The sequence below is a fragment of the Larimichthys crocea genome, chromosome XVI (assembly GCF_000972845.2).
Source record: "Larimichthys crocea isolate SSNF chromosome XVI, L_crocea_2.0, whole genome shotgun sequence".
NCBI classification, from domain to species: Eukaryota; Metazoa; Chordata; class Actinopteri; family Sciaenidae; genus Larimichthys; species Larimichthys crocea.
Window position 1 is genome coordinate 21,663,830 of NC_040026.1, and position 21,754 is coordinate 21,685,583.

The 21,754-nt window shown below is 43.3% G+C and overlaps 1 protein-coding gene across 22 annotated transcripts in view; it reads left to right on the forward strand.

Moving 5' to 3' along the window:
- Nucleotides 1–20,358, forward strand: part of LOC104933165 (ankyrin-3-like) — a 105,931-nt gene extending 85,573 nt beyond the window's left edge. For 11 of the 22 annotated variants that reach the window (XM_027289015.1, XM_027289009.1, XM_027289016.1 and 8 more), the window contains 7 exons: nucleotides 648–8,405; nucleotides 10,703–10,777; nucleotides 12,314–12,445; nucleotides 12,541–12,684; nucleotides 18,759–19,461; nucleotides 19,544–19,739; nucleotides 20,026–20,358. In XM_027289015.1, coding sequence (XP_027144816.1) covers nucleotides 648–8,405; nucleotides 10,703–10,777; nucleotides 12,314–12,445; nucleotides 12,541–12,684; nucleotides 18,759–19,461; nucleotides 19,544–19,739; nucleotides 20,026–20,160 — 9,143 coding nt within the window. In that variant the 3' untranslated portion in view covers nucleotides 20,161–20,358. The remainder of the gene's footprint in view (nucleotides 1–647; nucleotides 8,406–10,702; nucleotides 10,778–12,313; nucleotides 12,446–12,540; nucleotides 12,685–18,758; nucleotides 19,462–19,543; nucleotides 19,740–20,025) is intronic. The other 11 variants (XM_027289025.1, XM_027289024.1, XM_027289027.1 and 8 more) reach the window with 6 other exon arrangements.
- Nucleotides 20,359–21,754: the final 1,396 nt, after the last annotated feature.

The window sequence follows — 21,754 nt, forward strand, 5'->3', positions numbered from 1 at the left end:
TGTTTGTTATATAATAAAAGGAAAATGGAATCTTCTGCAGCCCTTGGCTCTCTTCTATCATAGTGTCTAAATTGTTTTTTTTTGGGGGGGAGGATCTGTCATTATATATTTTTTTGGACCAAACAGATAAAAGGCACTTTAAAAAGCGGATTGAAATTAGAGCCAGAATCCATATGTGATTTCCGAACATCTGAAGTCCAAAGAGAGAAGTTGTTTTGTGTTAATCCTGGTGCATTTGTCTCGCCATTTTTCTGTTGTCAGTTGTTAGTCTACGCCATTGTCTTTGGATTTTTTACTTTGCTGCTGTATGTGCTTCATTTAATTTATTCATTATGTTGTTGCTGTTGTTGTTGGAGTCATCTCCCAATCCTGAATCACACAGGATCACAACCGTTTCTTTTCATAACTCCATCTTCAATTAATACTCAAATATCTTAACTCAGCACGTCATGAAACTGCTGTTTTTCCCTCCTTGATACCAGGACTACGTCACTGACCAACTCTTCCTCCTCTGATCTCTTCTTCTTTCACATTTTTTCTTCCTTTTCCTACCCCGACATACTTTTCTTTTATCTTTACTACTCCGCATTCTTTTGTTTATTTTCTCCATTCCTTCTTTACCATTATTTCTACAAATTCATCTGAAGAAACAGCAGTCGAACGAAGCACAACCGCAAGAACACTGCCTACTGGTTACCCTCACAAACCTGTCTTTCCAACCAGACCTTACCCACCATGGTCGACTGCTCCTATTACCGTCCCTGGCCAAACAAGGCCCAGCGGAGTGGGGTGTCTCCCCACCTCTACCGATTCACCGACAGGCTCACCAGCTGCTTCTCCATTGAAAACTACCTGGCCCCTCACCTCCCCATCACCTGCATGCCCTGCAACTATCAAAGCTACCCTTGGAGCTCCACCACCAGTACCTACCCTGTCATCCCCAGTTAAATCAGTTAGCAACATAGTGTCCTCATCCCCCATCAGAACTTACAGGACTATGCCTTCACCCATCAAAACCGTTGTCCAGCTGGGTCAGTACCCTGTCCAGGGGTCTGCCAGCCTTGTTTCCTCCGGAAGCCCGTCTAAACCTGCCACAGATCCAGCATCTATCAAAAGCCTTGCTTCAGCATACACATCAAGGACTTCCCCACTTCACTCAATACCCAATGGTTCTGTACCATCAGCTCATATTCCTGCTCCAGCATCGCCAAAGACACAATACAACATGTACAACTCGAACCTGCCTTTTAAAACTACCCTAGGGTCCACGACAGATAACCTCTCTTCCGTTAAAAGCATCTCCAGCCTGTCCTCTTTGAAAACCGCTGTAGACTCAACACTCTCATCTATAGGAGGGAGGTCATCCCTCTCGTCTCTCTCCTCAACCGGGCAGACAACCATCGCTTCCTCAGAGCTGTCCATGATGAACGGCTCAGCCTCGCCTGTTAAATATCCATCGTCCTCCACTCCATCCTCCCCTTCTTCTCGCCATCTTTCAGAGAGGAGTAGTAGCCTACAGGAGAGGATCCAGGCCACCACCCAGGCAGCAACGTCTAGTGTCAGTGCAGCCATTAATGAAGCTATAGACTCATATTCAGTGTCCGGCTATGGCACTCTTAGATCATTGTCCTCCTCACGCAGGACTGCAACAGCAAGCTCTGCTTACGGTTCACTGAGATCTGGAGCGGCCTCCTCCAGTACACCAGTTTCATCCAATACGATGACTGTACCTGTATATTCATTAGTCAACGTCATTCCAGAGACTCCGGTCAAACCAGGACCAGGGTCTCTTAAAATGGCACTGCCTGATTCTCCTCGTGCCTCATCCTCATCTTCTTCCTCTCTGTCTTCCTGTGTTACCGCATCAAAAATAAATTCCCAAATGAAATCTCCTCCGTTCATCACGCCAGCCATCATCCACCCAACTGCAACTTCGAACCAAGAGATACTAAAAGATGTAGCAGACATGAAAGAGGATCTGATGAGAATGACGGCTATCCTTCAGACAGACACGCAGACGGCAGCTAAAACTGTCCAAACGTCACGTACCGGCACTCCTAAAGAGGCAAAGTTAGAGGATGAGGAGCCGTACACTCTAGTGGAGAAAGTGAAAGAAGATTTAGTGAAAGTCAGTGAGATATTGCAGAAAGATATCAGGAGTGAAGGTAAGGCAGGTAAAGAGAGAGCCTCAGAAGACGAATGGGAGGAGTTTACAAAAGATGAGATCGAGGAGGCACAAAGAAGTGCCCTCTCAGATTATTACCCTCCCTTTGATGAACACACACTTCTGCTCAAGCACCAGTCCATGTCAAGCAAAGACTTGGAGTTGGCTGAAGTAGTAGACTTTTTGACAAATAACATTGGTGCTAGCTCTCTCTCCAAAATGGCAGAGTTGAAATGTAGGTACGAGGAGGAGGCCAAAAGAGAAGGGGAAGAGAAACAGAAACGTGTTCTCAAACCATCCATGACGATACAAGAGCACAAACTCAAAATGCCCCCACCGGTCTCAGGCATGCTGAGGTCGCCCTCAGAGAAGGACCTAAGCAAACTTGCTGAATCGTATCAGGGGACGGACACTATTTTGGAATCACCCGAGGACCTGTCTCATGAGCAGGATAAGAGTCCCCTGTCAGATAGCGGGTTTGAAACCAGGAGTGAAAAAACACCTTCTGCTCCTCAGAGTGCAGAGAGTACAGGACCTAAACCTTTATTCACAGATTCACCCATCCCGCCCTGCGTAACCGAGACCAGGACCGAAGTGGTCCACATTAGGAGCTATGAGCAGCCTGATGATCCTTGTGAGCCTGTACACATGGAGGACGCTGCATCTGCAATTCCTTCTCTAGAGCCAGATGCAGCTTCATCGAGCTCCATGAAAGCTTTACAGATGAAAATGCCAGAGGACGACTCTATGATGAACAAAAGCGTATGCCTCAAAGAGGAAACTCATATCACTACTACTACTAGAATGGTCTATCACAAGCCCCAATTGACCGATGGTGCAGAGATGATAGACGAAGGTATGTCAGTCAGAGATATCATGAAAGCTTTCCAGTCAGGCAGGGACCCATCTAAAGAGCTGGCAGGCCTTTTCGAACACAAAGCTAGCCAGGACTCTGTCAAAGGTGACGAGCTGACTCCTAGATTTCTCGACAGAGACATTAAATCCAAACCCAAAGTCGAAAGGATAATCGAGGTTCATATTGAAAAGGGCCACAGCACAGCAGAGCCAACTGAGGTTATCATCAGGGAAACCAAGAAACACCCCGAGCTTTATGTCTACAAAGGCGACCATGGAATTAAGGAACTTACTGAGTACGATGAAGCCCAACAGGAAGAAGAGGAGCTTAATGCTGAAGAATCCCTGCCCTCCTTCCTAGAAACATCTCGCGTTAATACCCCAGTGTCGCAGGAGGAGGACAGTCGCCCAAGTTCGGCCCAGCTAATAGGAGACGATTCGTATAAAACCTTGAAACTATTAAGCCAGCACTCCATAGAATACTGTGACGATGAGCTATCAGAAATCAGAGGCGAGTCATATAGGTTTGCTGAGAAAATGCTCCTCTCAGAGAAACTAGACGCATCATCGTCTCACTCTGATACAGAGGATTCAGCAGTGGTGACCGACAAAAAACGGCACCAAGTTTCTGAGGAAAGTGGTAGTCGTGGCACTGAGAGTATGAGTCAGCAACATGGAAGCCCCAGAAGAGAGTTTGTTCCTAAGTCATCAAAAGATGGGTCCCCTAAATCTGGTAAATTCATGCACAGGGATGACCCATCTCAGTTTGATAAAGTGACAGTGCTTCATTACTCCACAGAGCAGGGCAGCCCCAAACATGCCGTTTGGATGCGATTTACAGAGGATAAACATGACAGGAGCAGGGATAAGCTGCTTTATGAGGATAGGGTGGACCAAAAGGTGAAGGAAGCTGAGGAAAAACTCAGCGAGGTATCACAGTTCTTCCGTGAAAAAACAGATAAGCTGAACGTTGAGCTGCAGTCCCCTGAGAAAAAGCCTGTGAGACGTGATCCAAAGGAACCCAGGTCCTGGCCTAGTTCAGCCTGTAGCAGCCCTGAGAAAACACAACAGAAACCTAAAACAGAAGAAGAGGTCTTCAGTAAAAGCAAACTCAGGGAGCCTACTGTTGGTAAAGTCTTTGGCAGTACCACAATAACTGAAAAGAAAAGCTCTAGCTTACCAAGCAGTCCCCAGAAAAGCACATTCTCTCATGTCAGTGAGGATAAAATAAAACAAGTCAAAACCAGTGAGTCTGAACCCTCTTCTCCTGCTCATGTAAAATCAACATCCAAAGTCAGTGCTGTCAGGATGAAGTTTGAATCTGAGGCTCAGAAACAAAGTCAGTCTAGTCCGACCAAAATTCCGCCTCCAGTGCAACCAAAACCATCAATAAAGAAATTACAGGAGAGCAAACTTCCTGTTTATCAGTTTTTTGCAGAAGGAAAAGGATCAAAAGTATCTGAAACATCAGAAGAAGGAGGCCGGAAAAAGGATGTTGAGACAGACAGCACTAAACCGGCTTTGATATCTTCAACATCTAAAGCGCTAAAACATACGGGAGAAAAGTCGCTAAACAAAAACATCCCGGAGACCTCAGTGAAAAAACAAATTAGTGAAACTGAGACTCACAAAGCAACAAGTAAAGGGAAAGATATCCATCCCGGCGTTACTCAGGAAATTAGAGGTCAGAAAGTTCAGAAACCTGTTGTGCAGGATACTGCTAGACGACTAGACGAAGATGCTAAAAAGTACCAACAAGTCACAAAAAGTGAGTTTGCTTCCAAAGAAGTAATAGAAGAGGTGAGAAAAGACACAGAGGAAGTGCTAAATAAAAACCTTAGGAAAAAAACTGAATCCCAAATTCCTGTAAGATCGTCCACTTTGGATAATGACTCAGCAAAGAAACAGACAGTAACTAAACCCTCACAGATACCCACATTATCTAAGAGCAAATTACAAATGAGTCTTGACACAACTCCAGCAAAAACAGATCTGACGTTTGAAATCTTAGATAATGCACCCAAAGATTCAAACTCCAATAACCTTCCCAGCCCTAGAGAAACACTTGAGAAAGTCATAACCCCTCCATCTACTATAACTACCAAAGAAAACTTCAAGGGCATCAAGACGTTACCTGTTTATGTCAGTGTCCAGGTAGGAAGACAGGGAGAGAGAGAGGCCAAAGGGTCGCTGTATACAGTCAAACAGAAATCCAACTCAGCACTCAGCCCCATAAGCCCAGATGATGACACACTAGAACAGGTTTCTTTCATAGATAGCTCAGGGAAAAGCCCTGTTACGCCAGAGACCCCCAGCTCTGAGGAGGTCAGCTATGACCTGACGTCCAGGACTACTGAATGCTTTTTGGGATTCATGCCAGGACAACCCAGTCCTATCCTGGAGGTATCTGAAGAATCAGAGGCAGATGACCATGGCAAAAATGTTTTCACTTTTAAAGAGGCCCAACCAGAAAGCAAAACTAGTGTTTTTGACACCCAAGCAGATGTTGCTAATGCTAATAAGGAAGAAACAAAAATGAATGATAACCAGCAGGTAGAAGTAAGTAATAATTTCAACCAGCAAGAAATAGGCAGTGACGGTTATGACGAAATGACAGGGCAGAAACAGCAAGAAGTCTCAAAAGACAAAGGTATTGCGTATATTGAGTTCCCTCCCCCTCCTCCTCTAGACTCTTCAGAAATTTCTGACCCAGATAGAAAAGGTTCATGCGCCTCTTCAGAAACAGAAACCGAAATGATGGAGGTGAACTTACAGGAAGAACATGACAAGCATCTGCTGACCGAGCCAATTATACGCATCCAACCTCCCACCCCAGTGCTCCCCGGGGGTGATGACAGCCAATCAAATGATGATGAGGCAGAAGGAGAGGATGATGAGTCAATCTTCCAGCCAATTCCCTGTAAGAAATTTACTTTCAAAGTTCCAGAGGAGGAGGAGGAGGAGGAGGAAGAGGAGAATAGGAAAAAGAAGGAGAAAGAAAAGGCGCATAAAGCTAAAAAACATGACAAAAATGGAAACAACAAAGAAACTAATGGTGGGACCAATGGCTCCAATGGTTCTAATGGCAAAGGAGAGGACTATGAATATGAACAAAATGGAAATGACCAGTCAATAACAGACTGTTCAATAGCCACAACAGCTGAATTCTCTCATGACACAGATGCAACAGAGATAGATTCACTAGATGGATATGAACTTCAGGACGAGGATGATGGCCTGTGCGAGCAGGCAGATTTACGGCTGTTTGGTCTTCCAGACAGTCGGAGAGACGTGTGGGCGACTGACACGTTTAGGTCGACCGACCGATCTTTTCCCCCAACCAAACTGGAAGTTATTGAAGAGGAGAAAACCCCAGAGGAATGTCAAAAGGACGTTTTCAAAAAAGATACACCATCAAATGGTGAAAAACCTGATGGTGTCAGTAAGGATGGGGTTAAAAGTCAGGAACAGAAACCCTCAGATAAAGAGGGATTTTCAGACACTTACTTTAGTTATAAGTTAGAAGAGGAGTTTAACTCCCCTTTTAAGACTGTTGCCACTAAAGGGCTGGACTTTGACCCCTGGCCAAGTAAAAGTGGAGAAGACGTCGTTGACATGGGAGGGACACAGGGAAGCAATGGTGAGCCTAAGCCTTTTGGACTGGCAGTGGACGACCAGTCTCAGAACACAACACCAGACACTACCCCGGCCCGAACACCAACGGACGATAGCACGCCAACGAGCGAGCCAAACCCATTCCCCTTCCATGAAGGGAAGATGTTTGAGATGACACGCAGTGGTGCGATTGACATGAGCAAGAGGGACATGGTGGAGGAGAGGCTCCAGTTTTTTCAGATTGGTGAGCATAACTACTCGGCGGGCAGGTACAGGGTCAGGGACCCAGAGGTAGATGCCTCCTCACAACACAGGGACCAGTTTGATTCCACAGATACTTTGACAGTCCCTCAAGTCCCGATTCAGACTACTACTGTCCAGTTAGAAATATCAAACGCAACTGGCACTTACACCACATGCAGAGACTCCAACACTGAGCCTAAATTCTCCACTTTTAGGACAGGATTCAAGTTGTCGTCTGACAACTCCAATGCTTCAAATAGCAGTTCTGAGTCAAAAATACCAGGCGTCTTTGATTGTTGTAATGACAAAACCTCAGGAACAACTGTTAGTTCTTATTCTGTAACCTCAATCTATACAGATTATTCTAATTTGAATACATCAGTCATGACAGATAATTTGAGTATTACTTCAGGTACATCCAAACAGAGGGACCATTTGGACTGGACCTCTGAAAATCAGAACACTCATTACCAAAGCACAGAATCTTCTTCTGCACCTTCACAACAGATTAGCAATCCACAAACATGGAGCAGCAATAAAAGTAGCAACATCCCTGACTCCCGTTATGTCCATTCAGACATCATTCAGGCTGGCAGTATTGTGTTCAACCTATTGACCTCTTCAGGACCCACTCTGCAGGAGGAAGTCAGTAGGATAGAAGCATCTTTCAGCCAGCTAGAAGAGAACAACAGGGAAGGCAGGACCTTTACTAATGTAGCAATAACAAACACAGGAGCCAAAGAGGTCAAAGGCAAGATATGCAAGTCCAGATTACCAGTGAGGGCACAAAGCCATAAACTATGCACTCTGCGTCAACCAATAGTGAAAGAAAAGGCACAAGAAAATCAAAAAGTCAGGAAACATGCCATGCATATTGTCAGGGAAAGATTCGACCCTTTTGAGAATTTATTTCCTAGATCTCAAATCCCAGTAATGAAAGCCATGAAATACTCCTCTTGTTCCCAGGATCAGAAGCAGGTCAGACCCAAATCTGTGGTTAGCGATAGAAGCATTAAAACCGCCAGGGGCAAAAAACAACCAACTAAAAGCACATCCAATACTGAACACAGATACAGTTTAGTGAAAACCCCAGGTACCCCAAGAAAAACCAGTGCAGCGGTCTCAAAAAACGCTAAAACAAGGTCTGTTGTTAGCCAGGCAGCCAATCTTTTGGACCAAACCATTCCCAAGGAGGCTGAAACAAAGTTAGAGGAGAAAACATTGCCCACTGAGGACGAAGAGAGCTGCAGTCTCAGTACAACCAGGAACACTTCCATGTCAGAACCATCTAGAGCTTCTAGAAGTTCCTGCCCTTCACGCACCTCTACCTCCACCTCCACGAGCACCACCACATCAACACGAACTGCTAGAGATGTGAGAACTGAGGTTGAGCAAGCCAGCAATGAGAGGATGAGGAGGAGCAGGAGGAAGAGTAGGCGGACACTTGGAGGGAAGGAGCAAAAGCAGAAGGAGGAAGGGAGTCAGGTTGATCAACCAATCACGGCTCCTGTCACGGAGAACGAGACTAGTTTGTAAACTCTTTCTAAACACTTGTTATACTGTATCTTTCTCTATGGGATGCATGTAGCTGTTGTGGGTGCTTTGTGATGTGACGTTGTAAGTGTAGCTGTCACTTCTTCTTCTTCCTGTCATTCTTGTTATCTGTGTCCTGTGCTGTCTGATTTAGACAAAGAGGTAAAGGCTAAGGCGCGGGAAATCAATGACAGAGTGAGCAATACTCAGGATTCGTCCCTAGATCAAGGAAGATATGTCATTTAGTCTAGGGTGTTTGACGTTTGGAGAAAGGGGATTACTTCCCCCAACACTAGTGAGACTTCTACACCAGACTTAGTGATCTTTGGTGCACCAGAAAAAAAAAGGTACAGAAACTACAGTTTCAGTATCAGCAGTATAGTCGGTATTGGTTTGCAAGTAAGCACAATTGAGGGGTTAAGTTAAGAGTGAGTTTGCATTTCTTTCTATTACTCACAGGTGACCACACACATTTTCACTTTCATTTCACAGTTAGCCTCGCACCTCACCACATGATCCCCCCAACACCACTTACTTCCACCTTCGACCCGGTCAAGACTTAGATTGTTTGGGGAAATATGACCTTGTATTTGTTTTGGTCTGCTTGCCTGGTTTGTAAGATATCTTCTGGTGGTCCTTTTTGAAAACAATTCATTGGCCGAACTTGACAATCACATCTATGTCAGCTGCACAAGAGTGCGTAAACTTGGTGGGAAACTTAGTGCTGCTGGATTCTTTGTGATTTCAAGTTGAAGCCATGAATTGCTTTTATCAGTTGGAGGGAATGTTGCCTGATGGTAGATCGTTTGTTGTTAGTGATGTGATACAAAACTCTTTAACTCTTACTGCTAATACTAATACTACTGAACATCAAACATTTTAGTGTGAAAATGTGATTTTTGTTTTTCCTTTTCTGGCCTCACAGATCCTCAAGCTGTTATTTAATAGCACAAGTCTAATTACGATCAAATTACCGTAAAACTTCAATTAAAAGCAGATTGCCAATTAAACCCTATGACTTAACTGGCTGGGTTTTGCTACAGATTTTCACAAATAAACACCGGGTCTGGTTTTCACAGTTCTTTGGCTGTATAAAACCTCTTAAAGCCCACTGAGTTATCCATTGAAGTTATTTCTACGTTGCTTCGTGCATACAAATATAAATGTTAGATTCTCCACAATTCCATTGTTAAATTTTATGGAACCCATGAACATCAACGTATAATTCATTCAGATTTACCAACACGGTAAACAAGAGGGACTCCCTACCATTGAACTGGTCATAAAGTCCAAATATGTTTCCATTCATGGATTATTTATATTACTTTAGCCTGTGAGGGTCCTCCAAATCAAATATAGGCACGTTGAATTCAGTGATAAACAACTAAAATTGAAGCTTTACGGTAGATTGATGTTTACTTAGTTGTCCTCATTAGTCAGAGTATGAAAACTAGTTTAGTACAGATTGTATGGAAATTATTACAATGCACTTTATGTCCCATCCAGAGGGCATTTCTCTGGGTATAACAATTAAAGGAAAAGAAATAGAATATAGCCTTATACGTCGTTAATTATAAGAGTTAAAGGAATAGTTTGACATTTTGGGAAATACACTTCAATTCAACCACTATTTTTTTGTTTGTACACTTTAATTACTGTTTGGATTAAACCAATGAAATATAACGTGTTAATTAGTGAATTTTAGAGATGCTGGTAGTTGAATTTCTATTTCAGGATAGCTGTTTCCTTCTGTTTCCAGTCATCTTTCAAACAGACAGAGACATGAGTGTGCTATCGATCTCTGCATCTAATCCTAGGCAGAAAAGTGAAGCGTATTCCCCAAAATGTTGAACTATTTCCGTTATCTAAATTGATTTATTGAGGAAAGTCTGGCCAGAAAAACTGTTTGTTTTGTTCTTTTCTTCAGACGTGAGACCTGGGACAGTGAGCTAAAGTTAGTCTTTAGTTTGTTCAACACAACGGGATTAATATGAGTATTTATCAGAACATTTCTCAGAAAAAAAAGAGACAAAGTTGATTAGGTGTTCATTAACTAGGTATTTAGCAGGTCTTACAGTTAAACCATATACATGTCTGAAACAGACGAACTTTCAGTTCACAATCCCAACCTGTTTCTTTCGTTAAATGTCATTGATCCCCTCTGCGGCCATTTTATAAGAGCCATCTTGTGTATCTCGTACTGAGAACCACATTTAGTTAGTCAGGGGTATTGTTGTCATAATATGACGTGTTAATTGTTTGTGTCCTGCCCTTCCCTGCTTCCTCGCACAGGCCCTCAGAGTCCCTGTGAGAGAACAGACCTCCGAATGGCAATAGTAGCCGACCACCTCGGACTCAGCTGGACTGGTGAGTCTACGCACATCTCACTTTTCTCTGTATGTGAAACACACTCAAAAACAAGCATGAAGGGATGCATTATGGTAATTTATACGACATGGACAAACTGAAATGTTGCAGTTAATTCAGTATGTGAATTTCTAAAGAACACCCACGTGTGACTGAGTGAACTGGACTGATCCCAGCCCCTCAGACCAGTCGTTTTACAGTGTTTGTTGCCATCTGGTGGACATGTCTCATTAAAAACGTCTCAACTGAGCAGCACTGCAGTGGCATTTAAAGTCGCATACATCTCATCACTACACATATGATCCAACATGAAAGTAGGAAAATCCCCAAAACTCGAATTACGTTTTGAAATTTTAAGATTTAAACATGATGAAGCAGATTAGAGGCTGAAAACATCTAAAATAATTAATTAATAATAATTTTAAAGCAAAAAGCTTTGATAGCAATGTGTTTATATTCTTCCATGTCATGTACTGTTGTGTTTGAGTGTGTTACAGGAACAGGAAGATGATTTTTCATGTAATATATCGAGCAGCATTAAGGGTGTGGCCTCTGCAGTTTGGTCCAAGCCTGACCACCTGCACTGCAGCACTGCCCCACGCCGCCGCCCACCTCCCTGCATGTGTGTCAATGGGCGTCACCGAGTGTGTGTGTGTGCAAAGTCATTGTGTGCATGCAGGAAGTGTGTATGAGTGTAAACGCTGTCTGTCCAGTGCGGTGACAGAGCGACTGCTCAGTAGAGAAAAGCAATGCAATTCATATTTAATGTGCGTGCCTGTTGCAGAGCTGCAGTGAAACCAGTCGATCTGCTGAACATTATGTTCTCTGTGGTTTTAAATTTACAGCCACTATGCCTGCCGGTCTGTATAAGCAGCATTTCACTGCTTCGTTAGCTCTACACTGCGTTTGGCACCGTGTTCAGCAGTTACACTCAATTAGCAAATGAGCACGAAGGCAATGAATTAAACATAAATATTGACACAAATCATCAGGATTTCCCAGCAGTACAGTTTAATCTATAAAGAGTATATATATTTATGATGTTACCTCCTATCATTGTTTAAAAATGCAGCCAAAATATCTCGGATATCTTGTTCTGACATCATCTAGAGCCGGAGTCTACATGGTACTGATGGAGGTTGGAAAGTCACAATCACCCGGACGACTCACTGGCACAGCTCAGCTGTCAATCATGACGATAAACTCCCTTTTATAGCATCAAATAACTAATTGAACCCAAACTTATCATAAAAAAATGAACACTTACATACAGCAGCGTGAGAAGAAGTACCTAAAATGACAAATCATCTTTGATGTTTGCTGACATAAGGGCACAGAGTACCAGGCTTACAGACATCATATATATCATATGACACTTAGTGGACGATTATCAGTACAGACATTTTTAGCAGTAACATGTACTTATGCTTGGAAACCTTACCCACTGAGCAACAAAGGACTGCATGTCGATGTATTTAGTTTCCCAAGAGAAATGTGTTTGTTTGTTTGTTTTAATGGTGTCTGTTGCTGTTTCAGAGCTGGCCAGGGAGCTTGATTTCTCTGTGGACGAGATCAACTTCATCAGAGTGGAGAACCCAAATTCCCTGACAGCACAGAGCTTCATGCTCCTAAAGAAATGGGTGCACAGGGACGGTAAAAATGCCACAAGTAAGCAGCGTGTGTGTAGAGAGAGAAACTGATTGTAGCTCATATTAAAGGTTCTCTATATTAAAATGTCATTTCTCCGTCTGTCTCCTCTCCAGCGGATGCTTTAACTGCGGTGCTGACTAAGATCAATCGGTTGGATATTGTGACTTTGCTGGAAGGGCCCATATTTGACTACGGTAACATTTCAGGCACACGCTGCTTTGCCGATGATAACGCAGTATTCCCGGATCAGTCCGATGGTAAAGTGTAGCCCACCCTAGCTGAACTCTCAGTCTATCTCTCAGTCTATCCCTTCACCCTTCTTCACCTCCTCTCTTAGCTTAGATAGTCAGACTGTGTAAACAAATACGGAACCAATCGGGCTTGACCAAACAACAGGCGTCAATTAGAATCGAACCAAAAACGGCGTAATGCCTCTCAGCAGGTTCATTGAGCTCGTATCAGTTAATGGACCATCAGGTAGTAACAGCATTAGACTAGTCTTTATTAAGCAGTCACCCCAGTCAGCTTGTTAGTTTTCCAACACTGGGCAGTGCAATTTGTAGCACTCAGTCATTGGAACGTTAATGGCAAGTGATAGATTTTTGGGTGATTATTAGGAGATATTTTCAAACTTCTATAAACTCTGTACCATTTGGGGTGCATGACACTTTTTTAGTATGTGTGACTGTTTTTATAAACTGTTTAAAAAAAAGCATGATGTAAGCCTAATGAACTGCCGTCTCTGTCCCATCTGATAAATGATGAATGAATTTCTCAGATGGGTCAGGGCACTGCTTCATAATTTGGTTTAACCATAGTTATGTTTATGTGTATGTTCAAGTTTTAAATGTTAACCGATGTCCAGCACATCTCCCTTTTGTCAACGTGTGTCATATGCTCTTAGAAAATACATAAAAACATAATTATAACAACCAATTTATTATGATGGCATGCTTGCTTTAAGCAGTCTCTCTCTCTCTTTCTAACTTTCTCTCTGTCCTCTTAAATGAAAATGAAATGTGGCAGCTACGAGTATTTTCTGTTTGAGGCACATTTCAGAAATTTGGAACTCACTCTGGAAGTTTAAAAGTTTATATTCAAATCTTCAACCATTCACCGAGGGGCAAAGGTTGCATGTATGGCTTCTCTTTAGCTGTGTTGTGGTGTTTTTATTAAGCATGTGCAATCTTTTCATAAAACTGGGCTATCTATGCAGCAGAAAGACGCATCAGTGGAGCGGGTCATCCACTAATCAGACGGTTCGATCCCTGGCTCCCTCAATTTGCATGTTGAAGTGTTCTTGGGCAATATACTGAACCGCAAAGGCTGGTGCCATCACTCAAAGGCCAGGGCCATCGCCCCAAAGACTGGTCCCTTTAGCTAAAGGCCGGTGCCATCGCCCAAAGGCCAGAACCTGATGCCATCGCCCAAAGGTTATATAAGGACTATATAAGTACCATGACCTGTAAACAGTTCCTTCCTTCAGCAAGATGAGTTCTAACCGATGTTTTTCCATTGTTTGTCGAGGAAACAAAGAGCCCCGGTCAAATAAATTCTCCATTAATCAAAAGAAGAGCGAGTGTTTGGGACAAACTTCTGAAATGAGCCTCATCGCAGATCTCTTAACACAAGGATCATTGGTTGTGACTACTGTAATAACAGATGATCTTTTTCCACAATGATGACTTAAAGTGAAACGTTTAACAGATTAAAACTAAACTAAAATGCATGGCTGTGGCTTTGTGTGAGAGGCTGCCTGCTCTGACGTTGTTGGCTTTAACAACAATACACTTTTAACACTCTTCAAATGGGTGGGCCCTTTTCAACACGTCTGGATGTGCTCCGTCCCAGACGACACTCTCAGACGGGTTGAAAACCAAACACCTCTTTTCAAAGTGTGCAGTGTATAATTCTGCTTCTGTGTCACTGCTGTTAGCTGTACTGTACCTGTCATCTTCCGGGTTCCTCTGAGCCTCCCAGCTTCTACGCTCCACTGTAGCTTCTCCTGCTTTGAGACCAGCAGACTGCTCGCCTCCTCTTCCTCCTCCTCCTTCCTCCTCTTCTTGCTTCTCAGTGACTAACTCCTACAGCAAATTCCCCTGTCAGCGCTAAGCACCACTAACAGCTACCTTTTGCTAACTTCAGGATCCAATCCCAGCTTCTGCTCTCACCCTCGCTGCTGAATCCAGGCTGACTAGAGTAAGACTGGAAACACAACAGCGCCCCCTGTTGACACTAACAATGGTCTCTAGAAGTCGTGTAGGGAGCTGGATGACATCTACAGCTAACTAGGCTAAGCAGGCTTTAGCTTCTGCGCATCCCCAACAATGTGGCCCCGTTTGAACAGGACGGACGGTTTTAATGGATTGATTTCACCTTCTACAGTTGCACGGATAATGGGTTTAAAAGGGCCGAGGCAGGTTTTACTTTGACACAATATGCTTAAATTTTCTTACAAAATCATAAAATCTTAATAAATCGAAGGGTTTTTGTGTTTCTCCAATAGATCCCTGGTAGTTTGGAGAAGGCTCAAACTTCAGTTGTGTCCCAATGCCATTGCTGATTCTAAGCAGGTTTTGAGTTTGTAGTCAATGATTAGGGATAGAGCAACTAACTGATTTCACAATTAACCATACGTAAGTCTGTGAAGGTTCTCAGGCATCCAGGCCATCTTTCTTTGAGACTGGACTTAGTTGTAGATCCATGAAGATGTTTCACGTCTCATCAAAGAAGCTTCTGCAGTTCTGGAAACTGCAGAAGCCTCTTGGGGAGGTCTTCACAAATCTACAACCAAGTCCAGTTGCCCCAGATTTACAACTTCACAGTTTTGTAACTTTAAAGTGTTTCTGTACAATCAAGGAAGTAGCGGTCAGTCAAGAGTTGGCCTCAATGTAAACGGCAACAGAACAAAAAAAAGAGCATTGGATGTTCATAGATTTAATGCTCAACATGAGAGATGACTTCACGCAACTACTTCTGGAGTTATACATCTATTTCACATATACAGTACCATCTTGATATCCAAGAACATTGTCAGTGGACAGAAACACTTGATTTTTGAGTTTGCTGTAATATTTTGCCCTACAATGAAATACACAAAATAATTATAGGAGCTGCTTACAGCTGCTAAAAATTGTGGTGAGACCGCTCAAAAAAAAAAAAGTCATTAGGAAGACATTTTATTTTCTGTTTTTGAAGTGAAGTGATATCAGATATGCTGTTAGGCGTCCAATGTATTTGTGACATTATATCATCTCAGCACAAACTATGATATACAGTGCTGTATAAGATTATGGTGTAGTATGGCGTTGGGACGCAGCAGCTGTTTGGAGGTGAGCCAAAAAGAGACTGTAGGGACACCCTTGGGAAATTTGGTCTAATGGCCTCAGTATTTATAAAATCCTGGGTTACGACTCGGCCTTTCAGCGTTCCCATCATCGTTTTCTCTATGAAAATGAATTTGCAGCTCTACAGACTTTAGACCTCCTGTATTTCAGACCCCGTCCTCGTGCAGGACAAAGCCAGAATTGTTTAAGCGCCTTTTGTTTTCCTCGCTAAGAAACCTGTTCCTGCTTATCGGCCGAGATAAGCAGTCCCCGTGATTCTGGTGTGCTTCTGCAGCTTCTGAAACATTACGGCTTCATCAATCACTTCACTGTCTGTGCATTAATCTGTTCTTCAGTTTTTAGATGCTGTTTGTCTTTCCATCTTGTCTAACTGTTGTTTTTATTTCTGTCTCTTGTGAACTGTGATGAATGTTAATAGCTCCAAAACTTCTTAGATCTCCTACGTTCCCCCTGTGTCCTCAAACGTCTCATCCTCCGACTCCACCCTCCTCTTCCTCCTTCCCCTCACCTCCTGCTGTCGCCTCTTCCTCCTCCGTCTTTCTCTTCCCGTCTCCCCCATCCTCACCTCCCGTATATGTCCTCCCTGTCGCCCCCGTTCTCCCGCACATCTTCGCTCTACCTTACTCCCCAACTCTTCCCTCCTCCCCACAAAGCCTGTCTAGTTCCTCCTTGTTCTTCTCTCCTCCCATGTTTACTCCTCGTCACTTTCCTCTATCGTCCACCATTTCTCCTCTTGTTCTTCACCCTCCTCCACCTTCTGCCTCCCTTACACCTGATCAACCATCTCCCCCTCTTCCCTCGCCTCCCACTTCTTCCTCCTTCTACATGTCTGCTCCTTCCTCTCCTTTCTTTCCATCTCCTCCTCCCATGTCCCCTGCTTTCCCCTCTCCTCCTCCGCTTCTTCCCTTTTCTTCTTCATCCTCTCCTCCACTAAATCATCTCTCTCCTTCCTTGCTTCCCACCTCCCCTCCGCCCTCTCCCCTCCCTCCTGGTGTCCCCTCTTACTTCAGGCGGGATCGTTCAGTTCCTGAGCTCTACATTTAGATGCTGCTCCTCTCTGCCTTTTGTTGAAATCAACACAACTAACCTACCTGAAATATTGTGCTCACCCTCATTAATTACTGAGACACTGAGCTCGTTTTAAAGTGCTGTAATGAAGACCTCGCTCACTAATTTCACTAATGCTGAAATCAGGAGCTCTGAGTCTGAAGTTAAGTGCTGTTACAAAAGGCTCGGCTCGTGCCACTTTAAAACCCGAACAGGAACAGATGACATTGACTTCATGTGTTCAGTGTGAATTTATATAAATAGTGTATGTTTCTATCTTATATTCTGTCTTTATATTCAGTTTCCATCTCTTTGTGATCTGCTCATGTGTCTACTCTGTAGTGCTGGTTCAGAAGTCACACACAAGACCTTTGAGAAATGTGTTTGTGGAAGGAGGAGATACTTAAAGCAGTGTTGATCCACTTTGTGGCCACTTGGGGGCAGCAGAACAGACAGATGGTTATTTACACATCCAGCAAATTTATAAGAAAGATGCTCTGTAATGGAAGATACCGCGTTACGATCTCCGCCAGGGATATGAAACGGTGTACACGTCCTGTTTTCCAGATCTGTTTTGTCTACTTTAAAACTTGTTTGGAAGTGTTGCTGAGACTTTTAAGTGTTATCGATTCAGCACCAACGAGGAGAGGAGATATCTGTGTTGCTGTTGAGACAGACAGGTCTCAAACAAAGTTAAATTTCTCCTCTCTTTGTCTTACAAACGTCATTTTAGTTGCTACTGACAAATGAGTCCTGTATTTATTCAGTGACTCTGAGGAGAAACAATCCTTCATAATCTGAGCAGACTTCAACGGACCTGCTGCTGGTACAAGAAATACAAGAAGTGACTCCTCAGTGACACAATATTCACTCTGCTTTTAGCTCTGTTTTTGGTCTCCACCTAATCCTGAGAGAAATATCTGGCTTTTTTAGCTGCTGAATGTGTCATTTGGTGCTGCACATGTAGCGTACAGTGAGTTTATCTGAGCTTTTTCACATATGTGAAGAGTAATCCAACTACTCCACTGCTGTACAGTTGTGGCAGACTTGGGCTGTGATGATGACGAGTTGAAGAAACTAAAAAAGTGCACCAGTTATGTGGTAGGTGCATTGTGAAAGAAGTTGTGACACATTTATGGTAAAATGGCTTAGTCAGGATTAATACCCCAGAGGGCACTTTATTGTGTTTTTAGGCATTTTAGAGGGGATTGCATTTTCTCCACTGAAAATGCGACCTAGGGACTTTACTTTATCGTGTTTTATATAGTATAGGGCCATCCAGCAGGCCACTTAAAGGTGGTTTTGGGCACCCTAGAAGTCATTTTATCATATTATCTACAATAGGGACATCCAAGGTTTAGTTCTGGTGTTTTTCAAACATGGGTGCACCCATACCCGCACTTGTAGCTCTTTGTTTTGTTTTTGGCCCACAGATTTTACTCAGATTGACTTAATTTCCAGTCAACGTTAGGCAGCTCATAAACCCAAAGTACTCTTCCCATCCCAGCGGATAGCGGGTAAAGAGTCTAACATCTAACAGCTGAAGTACCACAGATTTTCTCAGGAGTTAAAATGAGGATGAATTAATGAATGTTCACTGCCTGATCAAGTCGGTAGAGACCAAAACAGATCCAAAAGACGAGTACATTCATTACATGGACGCATAAATGACTCGAAAAAGACTGATAATGTTGCTCTGTAGTTCATGAGTCAATCTGCTGCCCTCCAGTGGTCAAAATGAGTTAATGCAGCTTTAAAGTGTATCTGGGTACACCTTGTGTGACTTGTGAATCAATGCTACCCTTAGATGTTGCAAGTGTTTCATCACCTCCACCATTTTACCTCACCTTCCCTCCCTCCTTTCCTCCCCTCTTCTTTCTTTCCCTCCCCCTTCGATCCCCTTACCCTCTAATCCTTTACTCCTGCCATCCACCCAGGATACCACAATATAGATCTGGAGCTGCAAACCCCCACAGAGCTGAACTACGAGCCCCCAACCCCACTGCGCTCAGACAACTTCTTTAGCGAGTACGAGGCTAGCGCAGAATCCCCTAGCAAGACCATGCTTACTAGACCTAGCGACCTCTCTCTCACTCAGACCACCAGTACCTCCAGCAGCGACCCTGTCACAGTCGCCCCAGCTCCTGGCCACAGTGCCCCAGAGCCCCCCATTGTTGGGGCTGAAGATACAACCCTGACCCTTAAAGAAAGAGGGATGCCTGAAGAAGACGACACAGGGATGGTTTCTTATGAGAGGCCGGATAATGACAGGAGGGCAGTAAAATCAGAAAAGGGAACAGACGGGCATGCTGAGGCCGTAGAGAAAGACCTAAAGGCAGGGGAAGGCGTTGTTTCGGGGGAAAATGAGCATGCCACCTCAGACGCTGGTCATGGGAATGGAAGGCAAGAAGAAGACGAGGAGATGACCCAGGAGAGGCTGCAGAGTCTGCTGGAGGATATAAACCTGGAGGGAGGCTTGGAGGACATGGAGATGACAGAGGAGGGGGTGATAGCCATCCTCGAACAAGTACGGCAAGCAGAAAAAGACGTGTGTTCAGTTCCAGGCTGGAGAAGCGAGACGTCCGGCGGGATCGTAGAGTCAGCAGCCTCTGGCCACAGCCCCGGCACTGAGGAGGGCAGGTAGGACGTTTTTATTTAAGACCTGTTCCAACAAGGTTTTTTTTTTAATAGCATCCCAGTTTATCTCCTCACTATATTTCAGCCCCGACAGTCTGGTGGATTCACTGGAGCAGCCCCCGCCTCAGGCCGACAGACAAAATGGAGGTCACCACATTGATGCAACAAGGGAGGCGAAGGAAAAGGAGGCCAAGAGGAAGGGATCTCAGGAGGACAGCAGCACAGCGGGACCAAGCAAAGGACGGGAGGAGGGAGGTGAAAGGTCCCAGCACAAAGTCCAGGTAAGAGTCACCCCCACCAGACGGGGTGTTTCAGCTGTTTATTTACATTTTTATATTCTCTTGAGTCCTTGAAAAAGTCCTTATATCCTCATGTGCTTTTATATTCAAATTTTAAAGCCTTAAATTCAGTTTTTGTGGGTTTTAAATGGTTAGAAAGTCCAGGTATGTAAACCTACACTCTGATTTCTCTCTATCTTTGGTCTAATATTTATTTTTTTTACTTAACTTTAACCATTTAAATGATCCCACAAAGTCACACTGGGGTCATTAATGCTGCCTTTGTCAGGGGGGTGTCAGAGCTGACGAGTCCAGCTCTGATGAGGAGACCACTGTCACCACCAGAGTGTTCCGCAGACGAGTCATACTCAAGGTGTGTGAGGCGTGGTGTGTTACCGGCTCGAAGCAGAGTGAAGAACTGTGACTCTGTGTGAAGCAGAGCGAGCTGCAGAAAGATTGTGAATTTCTGTAGTGTGAACGTAGAGGAGTATGTTTCTGTTAACACAGGAGTGTGTTTGAGTGTCTGTAAGCTGGTAATGTGTGATGGGAGTCAGTTTCTGTCCAAATGTTTTTAAATTTGCACACTTGAGTGGAAATACTTAAAATTAAAGAAAAGTATCACAAGTTTTTTTGTTCTGAAGGGGACGAGACTCAGTGAGTAAATCAGGACATACATGCAGCATCTGACTTCAACGTCACTAAAGAGAAATATTTATATTATAAATATGTACATAGTTACAATGAATCTGACAAGAAGATAACGTTTTGAAACTATAGCTGCCTTCAGACTTTTAGAAGAGTTTTTCATATAGAAACAATTATGATGAACTATGATGATATAATACTAATCATAATAATAATATAATAATAATAATAATATAATAAAAGATTATTTTTTCTGTGTCTGTGTCGTCATAAATCCTTGAACACTGTTCAGTTCAGGGCTGCCACAAACGATTATTTTGATAGCGGACTAATCACAGATTGTTTTTTTCGATTAGTCGACTAATCGGATCATACGTAAATTGACTGTAAAACATACAGCTTATGGCACCAGCATGCAGCTGATCAGATCATTAGCTTTCAGCTTGAAGTATGAGCTAAATGAAAATAAAAACAGTTAAGATGATAGCTCATTAACTTTTTTGATCACCAGCCAATGTGGCTGGTAAGTTTGCCAATCAGAATTTCCACTAGCCACATTTTTTCTGTGCAAAAAAAGACTGATTATGAGAGCAACTAAATTAAGTTGATCATTTTATTAACTATTTAACTATTTTATTAACATTTCATTACTCATTAACCCTTACATACTATTCAGGGTCTAATATGACACATTTTTTGTACATAAAATACAATAAATACAACATACAATAAAATAAAGCGAAACTAATTACATTCAGTAGGCACTATTTGCACATGTAGAAGCTGTTCAGAATACACATAACGGAAAATGTCCAAAAATCTTGTAAACAAGTTGGAGGGTAAGAGAGCGATCCCTCATTGATGAAACACTCCAGGTGGGGTTTGACGTCGCTGCAGGACGGACCAAACACGCCACGCTTACAGCAACGCGTGTGCGGGTTCCATAAAAACGCGATCACGCGTCCCGGCCACAGGGGGGGGTAATCAGAGAAATAGATGGTTTAAACGTGCCTTCTTATCACCGCCAGCGGCTCGTGCGTTTTTTTTAATTACACGCCGGTGTGTGTGTGTGTGTGTGAGGAGAGAGAGGGAGAGAGAGACGAGAGAGCGGAGATGGAGGAATAAAAGACAAAGTAAAAAAATGATTTGTCGATACTAAAATAGTTGTCCGACGATTGGTTTGTTGAATTAAACTAGCTGATAATCGATATCAATGTAGCCAAATAGTTCAGTTACTAATACAACAGGAGGTTCATTTAATTAATTAGTTTTAATTAGTATTTGTGTTGGTAAAATTTGGTTTGAAGATTGACTAGTAAGGTTGAACAAGTAGAAATGGAAAAAAAGTTGATGTGGGACGGGACTTATTGTTT